At 36.2% G+C, this 12,268-nt stretch overlaps 1 protein-coding gene across 1 annotated transcript; it reads left to right on the forward strand.

Moving 5' to 3' along the window:
- The first annotated feature begins 7,340 nt into the window (after positions 1-7,340).
- On the forward strand, positions 7,341-9,695 carry LOC133875804 (pentatricopeptide repeat-containing protein At3g14580, mitochondrial). Its single transcript, XM_062314038.1, has one exon. It carries the CDS (start codon positions 7,930-7,932, stop codon positions 9,130-9,132), a length of 1,203 nt encoding a protein of 400 aa, XP_062170022.1. The 5' UTR covers positions 7,341-7,929; the 3' UTR covers positions 9,133-9,695.
- Positions 9,696-12,268: the final 2,573 nt, after the last annotated feature.

Genomic DNA, 12,268 nt, shown 5'->3' on the forward strand with positions numbered 1-12,268 from the left:
TACAGGGCACTCAGAAAGTGCAGCAACTGCAGAAACAGAACCGAAAAAACCAAATAGTTTTCTCTTTATTTATTTTTTTTTTTCTTGATCAAAAACAGAAACAAAACAACAATTATATGAAACAAAAATCTAACTAAACTAGTAAAAAAATAAAATCAATTCAAACAAGATCAATTTCCACAAACAAAACAATTCTCCGGCAACGGCGCCAAAAACTTGTTGTGTAAAATTTAATGTACTCGCAAGTGCACGAATCGTTTTGCAATATAGTGTTATGCAAGTGCGAGGTCGATCCCACAAGGAATTGTGTTGCGAAAATTAATCTCTATTTAAACTAATCCTATTTTAACCTAGTTCCAAATTTAGGAATTTTTAACTAAAGAAAACATAAACAAAATTAATGAAAATAAAGGGGTCTAGGGTTTTGGAATCCACACCCACCAAATCACAACAACATAGTCTCATGCTCACCACACATATTTTGAATTCTCTCATACAAATCTTAGGTATGTTCTACTTATGCTTCACAAATAGTTTAAATCATTCAATGAATCCATTCTTCCACAAATCACAAAAGATATCTAGTTTGAACTAAATCATCAAATGTATCCATAGAATGAAACACACCAAATATCCAACATTTTGATAAATGAAAACCCAAGCCATCAATTTGCTGAAACTATATCAAATCATCACTTGTATCCGAAAATCACAAGAGATATCCAACAATAATCTCAATAGTTGAAGTAGAACAATGAGAAATCAAAACCCATAAACTCAAATAGCATAAACAAGCATGGAAACCCATTTTCTCTTCAATGGTGAGGTTTCATCCTGAACCCTAGACGAAATTTCAGCTGCACATAACTAAAGAAAGCATAAATAAACAACAATAATCCATTAAAATGAAATAAACTTACGAAATATGGAAGTTCTAGGTCAAAATCAACTCAAAAACCCTAAACTACAGTGAGAATGGCGCCTAGGGCTCTCCCAAGCGTCCTCTCTTCGGCCTCTCTCTTCAAAAATGAGAAAAGAATGGTATTTATAGAGTTAGTTAAGGTTTCTGAAATTCCAGCTCCGCATAAATTCGATCGATCGATTTTATAATCGATCGATGGACATCGGGCAATTTTCGATCGATCGACTTTCCAGCAATTTCGAATTTCCAGCTTTTTATGTATTTTCACTTGAAAATTACCATTTTTTTCTCTTAATGTCTTGCAAAAACGCAAAAACACCAAAACTAACCAAAACATCATAAAATAATAACGCCAAAGGTCTAACTAGTGTAAATTAAGGAGTTCAAATATACAATATTTGACACTCATCAAATATAGCAATCATTGTATAACGGGAGCTTCAATCGGAACAATGTCGGGTCTGTCATGCTCGAATTCATCATTTATATCATGTAGGGGAGCAGTTGCTAATACGAGCGGTACGCACTAGTGATAGGTTGTACCTGCATCATTACTCCCTTCCCCCTGACCAACGTCGTACACGTTGCGCAGTTTAGTTCTCACGGCACAAACCCAATTTGGATTCCTTCCATCTTCAACGAAAAATACTTGGTCTACCTGAGATGTAAGCACGTTAAGCTCGTCAGTAATCAGTTCTCCCCTGTGGACGAGGTGATTGAAGTTGACAAACACTAGGCCATAATCGTCTATTCTGAATCCTCTGTCCATCGTGGGGTCCGCCCAATTACACTTGAATAGGACGTACGTAGTCCTGACATAGTACTCGACCTCAACTATATCGGTTAACTGCCCGTAGTACGTTTCACCTTCAACGGTTGGCACACATACGCTGCTGTTTTAAGTCCTCCTTCCCACATCATGGGCAAGCGTGCGGAGCAGTTTTCCGTTTACCACGTACCAGTTATACTTGACTACTGTCTCTTTTAGCCCCTTACAATGCATAACCAACTGTTGGCCCAATTCCTCCCTACGTTGATCGTCCAGTCCATCGACCTATGCTATAATTTCAAATATTAATGACTACATTGGTTAATTACGGCATATTACTAAACCCTATCTTCAAATGACATTGAACACCCTTAAATATTATATACGAAAATACTACTATTTCATTACATAGTCTTTTGTTTTAGGGTTTAGGGTTTAGGGTTAGGGTTTTCTTTTTAAGGTTTAGGGTTTTTTTAAAGGCATAGGATTTTTGACATTTTTTTTTTTTTTAAGTTTAGGGTTTTTCTTTTGTTTTAGGGATTAGGGATTAGGGTTAGGGTTTTTTTTTTTTTTTTTTTTTTTGAAGTTTAGGTTTAGTCTTTTGTTTTAGGGTTTAGGGTTTTTTTAAAGGTTTAGGGTTTTTGTTATTTTTAGAAAGTGTAGGGTTTTTGACATTTTCTTTTAAGTTTAGGGTTTTTCTTCTTTGTTTTAGGGTTTTTTTTTTTTGTTTTAGGGTTTTTGTTTTTTTTTTTTTTTTTTTAAAGTTTAGGGTTAGTCTTTTGTTTTAGGGTTTAGGGTTTAGGGTTAGGGTTGTTGTTTTAGGGTTTAGGATTTTTTTAAAGGTTTAGGGTTTTTGTTATTTTTAGAAAGTGTAGGGTTTTTGTTTTGTTTAGGGTTTAGGTTAGGGTTTTTTTTTTTTTATAGGGTTTAGGGTTTAGGGTTTAGGGTTAGGGTTTTACGGTTTAGGGTTTAGGTTTTAGGGTTAGGTTTTTATGGTTGAAATTGTTGGTTACGGTCATTTTATCATAAAGTTGTACATGATGGCGAGTTTGTTTAATTTGTTTAAAATTTATTTCAAAAACATACAAAACAATTTATAAATATATTCGCGGCATATAAATTATTTTTTACAGTTTATATATATTCATAACACATATTATTGATTTTAATATGAACATTGTCGATCGTTTTATTATGAAGTTAAAATGATGGCGAGGTTGGTTTTTCTGTTTAAATGTTTTTAAAAAATTGCCAAAAATAATAATAGCAACACAAATTCATAGTACAGTATATATATAAACCCTAAACCCTAAACCCTAAACACAACAATATATATACAAACCCAACAAACCCAACAAAATTGAATTTTACAGGTTACAAATTCGTTGTACACATATTTCCCATGCATAATGACCAACCACAACAAAACCCAAAAAATAATACAACAATATATATACAAACCCAATAAAATCAGTAGTATTGCATGGAAAAAAAAAAAAAAAAAAAAAACAGTTCATTATTAATTGCTAAATCCACGTTTATTATAGGAAAATATTTAAACAAGTAGAAAAATATTTTAAACAAATACTCCATTATTTTTTGGTTCATTACAGCAAAAAAATAAGGAAAAAAATCAACAAAAATTACTCACAATTTATGATCCTTATATTTTTTGTGGGGTAATTTATGCTCATTATATATTTTGTACCTACATTGTAGAGAAAACAAAAATAAAAAAATAAAAAAATATACACAAGTCAGAGAGAGAGAGAGAGAGAGAGAGAGAGAGAGATGTAGAGAGAGATAGAGAGAGATAGAGAGATGTAGAGAGAGACAGAGAGATATTTAGAGAGAGAGGGACCTGAACCTCACCGGAGAGTAATGCAATCCTGGCCGGAGTTTAGAGAGAGAGAGAGAGAGATGTTGAGAGAGACCGAGAGAGAGAGAAAGAGATATTTAGAGATCGAGAGAGGTCACGGCCGAAACTCGTTAAATCGCCGGCCGGAGTTTAGGGTGTTTGGGTTAGAGCTAGAGAGAGAGAGAGGGAGATAGAGAGAGAGCGAGCGAGCTAGTAGAGAGAGAGGCGGATATAGGCGGTGGTGCTGTGACGGAGAGGGAGCTGGCTGGAGGGATGGCCAGACGCACGGTGGTGGGGGAGGTGGCCGGTGGTGCTGTGACAAAGAGAGAGAGAGAGAGAGAGAGAGAGAGAGAGAGAGAGGACCCATTTATTTTTATTTTTTTAAAAAAAAATAATTATTTTTAAAACTTATTTTCATTTAAAATAAGTGGCCAGGTGGCGCGCGGGAAATGTCCCGCGCAGCGCACCTAGCCAAATTTTGGCCACGTGGCCAAATAGGGACGTGGAATTATTCCACGTCGCTAATGGGCGACGTGTAATTTTATTACACGTCGCCATTTGTAAATTTTTTTAAAATTTTATTACAAAAAGTAAAAATTATATATATATAGATATAAACACAAACACAAACACAAACCCCAACCCGATCCTAAGTGTATGTACTATACATAGTACTAAACCCTAAGCCCTAAAACAAATATGTTTTAAGGTTTATATAAACTCTAACCCAGAAAACTAAACCCTAAACGCTAACCCTAAAACTAAATCTTAAACCCTAACCCTAGGTGTATGTACTATATATAGCTATAAACCCTAAACGCTAACCCTAAAACTAAATCTTAAACCCTAACCCTAAGTATATGTACTATATATAACCATAAACCCTAACCCTAAGTGTATATACTATATATAGCCATAAACCCTAACCCTATGTGTATGTACTATATATAGCCATAAACCAAAACTGACTAAGTGTATATACTATATATATCCATAAACCCTAACCCTAAGTGTATGTAGTATATATAACTATAAACCCTGATCCTAAGTGTATGTACTATATATAGCCATAAACCCTAACCTTAAGTGTATATACTATATATAGCCATAAACCCTAGCCCTAAGTGTATGTACTATATATAGCCATAAACCCTAACATTAAGTGTATATACGATATATAGCTATAAACCCTAACCCTAAGTGTATATACTATATATAGCCATAAACCCTAGCCTTACATATATGTACTATATATAGTCATAAACCCTAACCCTAAGTGTATGTATTATATAAGGGACTAAACCATAAGTATACTATTTATATATAGCACAGAACCCTAAAAATAAGTGCATTTACTAAATGTATATAGCCATAAACCCTAAGGTTATGGTATATAGAAGTCATTATGAATGTATATAGTTTCTAAACCATTTACCTGCAAGCATATATCATGCATATATATGTATATAGTCTTAATTATAGGTTTTTTTAACTTTTTTATGTATTTTTTTTTTTTTTAAAACGTAGAAATGTTTAAGGCGATGGTATACAAAACCAAACCTTAATTTGGTGTTATATATATAGAGGGAGAGAGAGAGAGAGAGAGAGAGAGAGAGAGAGAGAGAGAGAGAGAGTTAGGTATATATATATATACTAATATAGTATATATATAGCACCAACTTAGGTTTAGTTTTTTACAATATGCATATGCATATAGTACAATACGCAAATTAGTACTAAAATTCTAAAGTATAAAATAAGGCAAAACTTATTTGTAGTATGTCCATAAATGTATACGCTAACCCTAATTAAGGTTAGGATTTACTTATAAGTATACCATATATAAGGAACTCAACACCTAAACCCTAAGTATACTATTTACATATAGCATATAGCCATAAAACCTAACCATATGTGCATATACTATATATAGTCACTAACCCTAACCCTGAGTGTATATACTATATATAGCCATAAACCCTAACCCTAAGTGTATGTACTATATAATGGACTAAACCATAAGTATACTATTTATATATAGCACGGAACCCTAACAATAAGTGCATTTACTAAATGTATATAGCCATAAACCCCAAGGTTAGGGTATATACAAGTCATTATAAATGTATATAGTTTCTAAACCGTTTAGATGCTATATATATATATATATGTATATATACATATACATGTATATGTATATATAGATGTATATATACATATACATGTATATGTATATATACATGTATATATATATATATATAGTATTATTTATAGGTTTTTTAACTTTGTTATGTTGCATTTTTTTTTTTTAAACGTAGATGGTGTACAAAACCAAACCTTAATTTGGTGTTATATGCATATACTTTATAAATTATTGTGTATATCTATATATATAGTAATATATAGCACCAAATTAGGTTTAGTTTTGTATATAGTATGCATATGTATACTATATACAATATGTAAATTATTATATTATTTACAGTACGTCCATAAATGTAAACGCTAACCCTAATTAGGGTTAGGGTTTACTTATAAGTATACCATATATAAGGAACTCAACACGTAAACCCTAAGTATGGTATTTACATATAGCTCTATAGCCCTAAAACCTAACCTTATGTGTATATATTATATATAGCCATACACCCTAATTATATATTTTTATATATAACTCAAATCTACGATTATGATATGTAAGAGTCATTATGCATGTATATAGTTAAGAAAATAATATTTTTTTCCTTTTTTTTTTTTAAGAAAAAAAACACAAAGTGATACAATGATTTATATGCGTAGTGTACAAAACGAGTCATTATGCAGGTATATGGTAATATTATTATGTATAGTATACAAAATTCTAACTACAATTTTTTTTTAATATATATTTGAATAAAAACAATTGGCCACGTGGAATATTGACACATGGCCACATGGCCGTGTGTTAAAAATACACGTGTCCATATGGACACGTGTATTAATACACATGGCTGAATGGACACGTGTATTAATACACATGGCCATATGGACGCATGTATTAATACACGTGTCCAGTCGGACAGGTGTATTTTTTACACGTGTCAGGATAGCCGCGTGGATTTATTACACGCGGCGATATGGCTGCATGTTTTTATTACATGCGGCCATATGGCCGTGTGTAATAAAAACACGTGGCAGGTTGTTTTCCATATACAACTTGCCACGTTGTCATCAAGACATGTGGCAAATTCGCCGCGTGACTACAGTAACCGCTACTGTAGACACGCGGCAAATTGAAGCATTTTTTGTAGCGTGGAAAGCTGGCCAAAAAAAAATAAAAGGAATGTCTAGGGATAGCATAAGGAAACCACAATCTTATGCCAAGCAACAATAGGAAACTTATTCTTAAGCTTTTCTCAGGTTTCTGCACTCAAAAATCTACCACTTTTCGAGTCCCAAATCACTTGATCATTTTCTCCCGATTCAACCTCACAAAGACGACTCTATATAACAAATGATATTTGGAAAATGTTCGATTTACAACATCAACACAACAACTGTACAACAGCTTTTCACATGAGGGTGGGCCTCATACACTAGAACCCACCCTCATGTGAGGAGTTGTTGTGCACTTGTTGTGATGGTGTAGTATAGGAATCAAATCCCAATGATATTTTTACGCATTTTGTGCATAGGAATACGTAGGATGAGTGTCACGTATATAAGTCTCCCCCGCGCGCGGATATATATATATATATACACGCACGCAAATAACACATGTTTAAATATTTATTGCTCTGTCAATTCTGCACCAAAAAAATCCTATACTTACCTAGCCCAGCCGCTGTCCTTAGTCGCTCCCAATCTCCTTCATTCCTACCGGAACCGATCTCTCCCATTTTCCCACCTTGTGCTCGCCGGGCTGAGAACGAAGACGGACCGCCGGTTGTGTGAACAGGTTTTTTCCCTCCGGTAGTCGTGAGGGGAACGTAGTGGTGGGTGGCGGCCGTTGGTGTTTAGCAGGGTAATCTGCATTTGTGTAATTTGTGAAAGAAAGGGGGCGTTTGGTTACAGGCTCAAATCCATCCGGGTGTGCTTATTTATTCCTATTCTTGTACGAGTATATACTTATTCTAGTGTACAGATTGTGTTATACTATATTTTGGTGTTGGTATCGTAGAATGTTTGGTTGTGATCATTGTTTTGTTCGTGCCTTGTTCATGTCCTCCTGAGTCCTCCATTACTATTTCTGACATCTAGTTACTTTTTGTGGCAAAAATTTTATTTCCATTGAATGGTATGACCCTCTGATGCTGCAACGGTAGTTACAGTACGTAGTTCACACCAACAGCAAGAAGAAGAACTAAACAGACACCCCAAACTTTGCTTACTAGAGAGGCAATGATTCGACGTTCTATTATAACCTACATTAATAAAAAAGCTCACCATGCAGTCTTTCACTATATATCAACCGATTCTTCTTCTTCTATGATCCCTTCTTCTCCACTGCCGCCCCAAGATTCTCTTACCCTCAACAGACTCAACCACAAGGACTGGTTGGCCCCAAATGAGGTTTTGAAAATTATCAAAGCCCTCAAAGACCCTAGCTCAGTGATCACACTCCTGGACCGCTACGCAAAGCGTAAGGACTATAAACCCAATGAAGTTCTGTACACTTTGGTCATCAACAAGTTTGTTCAGGCCAACATGTTTGATGCCGTTGAAGATGTCATGCAAAGAATCAGAGCCCAAGAGCACTCTTGCCAGTTGTCTGATGAGTTCTTCTACAATGTTATCAAGATTTACGGCAATGTGGCCGGTCGTATAAGCAAAGCAATCGATACCCTTTTCGATATGCCAAAGTATAATTGCTGGCCTACGGTGAAAACCTTTAACTTTGTGCTGAACTTGCTTGTTTCAGCGAAACTGTTTGAGGTTGTCCATGAGGTATACATGGGTGCTCCTAAGTTGGGTATTGAGGTCGATGCTTGTTGTCTTAATATACTCATCAAGGGGTTGTGTGAATGTGGTAAATTGGAGGCTGCGTTTCACGTGCTCGATGAATTTCCTAAGCAAAAGTGTAAACCAAATGTGAGGACGTTCTCGACGCTAATGCATGCTTTGTGTGAGCGTGGGAAGGTTGATGAAGCATTTGGCTTGTTTGAAAGGATGGAAAAGGAGGGGATTTTTCCGGACACGATCACATTCAATATTTTGATTGCAGGGCTGAGGAAAGAAGGGAGAGTTGAAGAGGGGAAGGAGCTTCTGGAGAGAATGAAGCACAAAGGGTGTTATCCGAATTCAGGGTCTTATCAGGAGGTTTTGTACGGTTTACTTTATAGCGAGAAGTTTGTTGAGGCAAAGGAGTTTACGGGTGGGATGATCTCGGAGGGTTTAAGTCCAAGTTTTGTGTCTTACAAGTTAATGGTTCGTGGCCTATGCAAGAAAAATCTTTTGGGTGATGTGGATTGGGTTCTGAAGCAGATGGTGCGTCAAGGTTTTATCCCAAAGAGGGGGATGTGGAAGCGGATTCTACGAAGCATGTTTCCAGGAAAGAACAGATGTAGCAGCAGCATTTCTTATGAAGAGATTGTTGGGAATTAGCTAACTTGAAAAAGATGAGCAGTTCTGTTGCCAAAACAAGGGGACCTCACAATGATTTTGCACACACCATGTGGTCATTTTAGGTGGTATGGATGTGTCTTGTGTTTGCTATGTGCTGGTAATATGTATTGTTGTATAAAAGCGAAGCAGTTCGGCCAGATTTTACCTAAAGAAACCATAATAAACATAAAATACATGCTGCTTTTGGAAGTCTCTTGTAGAATCCCTCAGACAAGGGGTTACTTACTTTCTCAGACACCTTGGAATGAATAACAGAAGTGCTTCTAACTCTATTTTTCTATCAGCTTTGAAATACTCACGTTTTCCTTTCTCTCACCAGGTGGACTTAATATACAAAGAAAACAATTTCAGTTTGAATTGTCTGTTATGCCAGTTCCTAATTAAAGAAGAAAGAAAGAGCCAATGGAGACTTTTGCAACTTCAATTTTACAACCTTTTTTCCTTTCCTTATTGTTGGACTGGTCTATATATGAACCTGTTGGACAAATTATGTAGGCTTCAGAAATCAGAACAGCCTGCGGAGAATTTGGAGTATGAAAACCCTGCCCCCAATGCCTGCTACAATGGCATCCTTGGACTTACAATTGCAATGTGCTAGAGAGAGAGAGAGAGAGAAGTGATTCATTTCTCACTCATTTCTCAAGCAACTCAAAACAAATTAAAAAACAAAGGATTAAAGAAAAAGGTGAAACCTAACTAGTCTGAAAGCATAAATGTGACATTCTATCCTCACCAAAACAGAAATAGTGCCATTCAAAAGGTGTATTCTCAATATCTGGAAATAGTCTGACGTATTGACCTGATTACTAGACTTTGATATGTAATATTTTGGGAGACCTAGATTTGGTACCCAATCTATAAAGGAGACTTGATGTTGACTTTGTATTGCTTAGTTAAGTTAAATGATGTTATAAGTTATCTCTATGTTGATATTTATATATGTGACTTAGTTTTGTAGCTATCTTGCTGATTAAGGGAACAAGATAACTCTTCAGGTTATAATCCCTGGGTGTTACATCCGCATCATCAAGCACGGTCTGAATTCTCGACAACGTTTTCCTCCACTTGTCCAACTTTTTTTCCAAATCCCTCTCGGCGAGCAAAGTTGAGCAGCTCGCGAGACGCCAGTCGGTCAAATAGCACTTGGAGGAACGCATCAAGGAAAAGCTGTCCCACCGCCATGGTTTTCTTGGTAGGAAGAATGAATCAGGAAAGGATGCAAAGGTAGCCAAGCACTCAAACGTAGAAGTGATTGGAATCTTGTGTGAAAGCTGGAGTCTCAGAAGTGATTGTTAAAAAATGGCGTTTTCACTTTTCATTTCAGGCGTATCCATAAAAAGTCAAGAATATATTATAACTTTCTCTGGGTTTAGTCAACTTTGATGGGTGGTTGTACTTGTAGGTTACCTAAAATCAGGGCTGCCTTTCCAAATATTCTTAATGAAGAGGCACAAAATTCAACTCGTTTTGAAAAGCTTCTTGGCAACCACCTTGATTTTTATTTTTATTTTATTTTTTAAAAAAAAGGGTCAAATTCAAAACATTTCATTTAGAAATTCTAATCATTACTTTCGATTAATCAATTTAAGTTTTACCATCTTCAATAAAATTTAGTAACAATACATACACAAACTGTCCATCTCATTTACATTGCAGAATGTGAAGGTCTAGTGCAACCAATGAAGCACTTTGCTTTTGCTTTCATGAAAACACAACCCAAGTGAATTTACAATACTCAGTTGCCCCAAACGAAGTGACATTTTTTTTCAAACAGAAGATAAAAAGCGCTCTAAAAGATGTATATAGTTTTGATTCTAAACGATTGTGGTGTGTATATTATTAGAGACACGAGTATTTGAAGAGATTTTGATTGAGATTTTGAGATAACACATAATCAGGAAGACTGCTCCATTGAGCGCCGGCCCTAGGAGACTAGACGAGAGAGAGCATCTCTAGGGGAAGCTGGTTGTTCTGGAGGGGGGGGGGGGGGGGGTTTCACACCTCCCTCCTCCCAGTGGTGGTTGTCACCTAGCCCTCATTGGGTTAGAGAGGTTTTTGTTCCTCCATAGTTATATTTAATGGAAGTTAGGTGTCTCCCAACCATTAGGACAATAGAATTTTTGTTCCCCCCGAGTTTTTCGGTGGTGGCTGATGTCCCCTGGCAGAAGACTTCACGGGACTTTATCCTAATCTACCAGATCAAATTTTCCCAACATGTCTTGAAGAAAATTTTTGCTCCAACTTTAGTCGTCAGTTGAGATTCATTTACATTTGTCTCATGAGAAGCTTGAAAAAAGGTTGAGGTAGCTTGGAGATCAAAACTAGAAAAGGTTGTATAAAAATTAAAATAAAAACAGAATGTTCCAGTCCACTCACCGAAGGCTGCAAAAAGTAGGAAATGGGTTATAAAATGTCCCGGTCCTCTCTCTAAAGGCTGCAAAAAGCGGTTTAAATAAAAAACAGGTAGCTTTAACCCCATCCAAATTTCTGCAAGGTAACAGTAACAACCAGTGAAAGAAGGTTGTTAAAGAAAAAGCACTGTAAAAATAATAGGATCCAAAGAGGAAATATCACTTCAAATTTCGGTCCAAGAACCCAAGTAACATAAAGTCATAGAAACATAAAAATAGCAAAAAGTCAACAACTTCAACAGCAAGCGGGGGGAAGGAAGGAGGCGCATGAGAATTGACAGGCGCATGGGAACAGACTAGCGCGTGAGATCCACACACTGATGCGTGAATGTCGGATGAGAATTGGCCAGTCATGACGGGAAGCCTGAACACTAGTGGATGTAGTGAAGTAGTGCATTGGCGACTTGGTCTATTGGAGGAAAGTAGATCTAGATTTAAAGAAATCCAATTTCAAACCCCTGACAAATCTGGCAGCCGACACGGTGGAGGAGGTGGAGCTCGTGGTAGAGAAGGAGACCGGCGTAGTGGTGGAGCCTTGACGCCGAGGTTGTGATTTTGGGCAGGATAAGTCACACAAGACGACGGATAGAGCCTCGTGAAAGGTGAAAAGGGATGGAGAAACTACTAGCCAAGCAACAACAAAAGGAAAAAGCTTCATGAAGAGAAAGAGAAGGAGAGGAGGGAAGAGAAAAATACAGAAAAAT

The sequence above is a fragment of the Alnus glutinosa genome, chromosome 8, assembly GCF_958979055.1.
Source record: "Alnus glutinosa chromosome 8, dhAlnGlut1.1, whole genome shotgun sequence".
In the NCBI taxonomy this organism is placed as follows: Eukaryota; Viridiplantae; Streptophyta; class Magnoliopsida; order Fagales; family Betulaceae; genus Alnus; species Alnus glutinosa.

Bases quoted from the DNA above. Each gene is read 5' to 3' on its own strand.
- LOC133875804 (XM_062314038.1), top strand. From the start codon at position 7,930: ATGATTCGACGTTCTATTATAACCTACATTAATAAAAAAGCTCACCAT.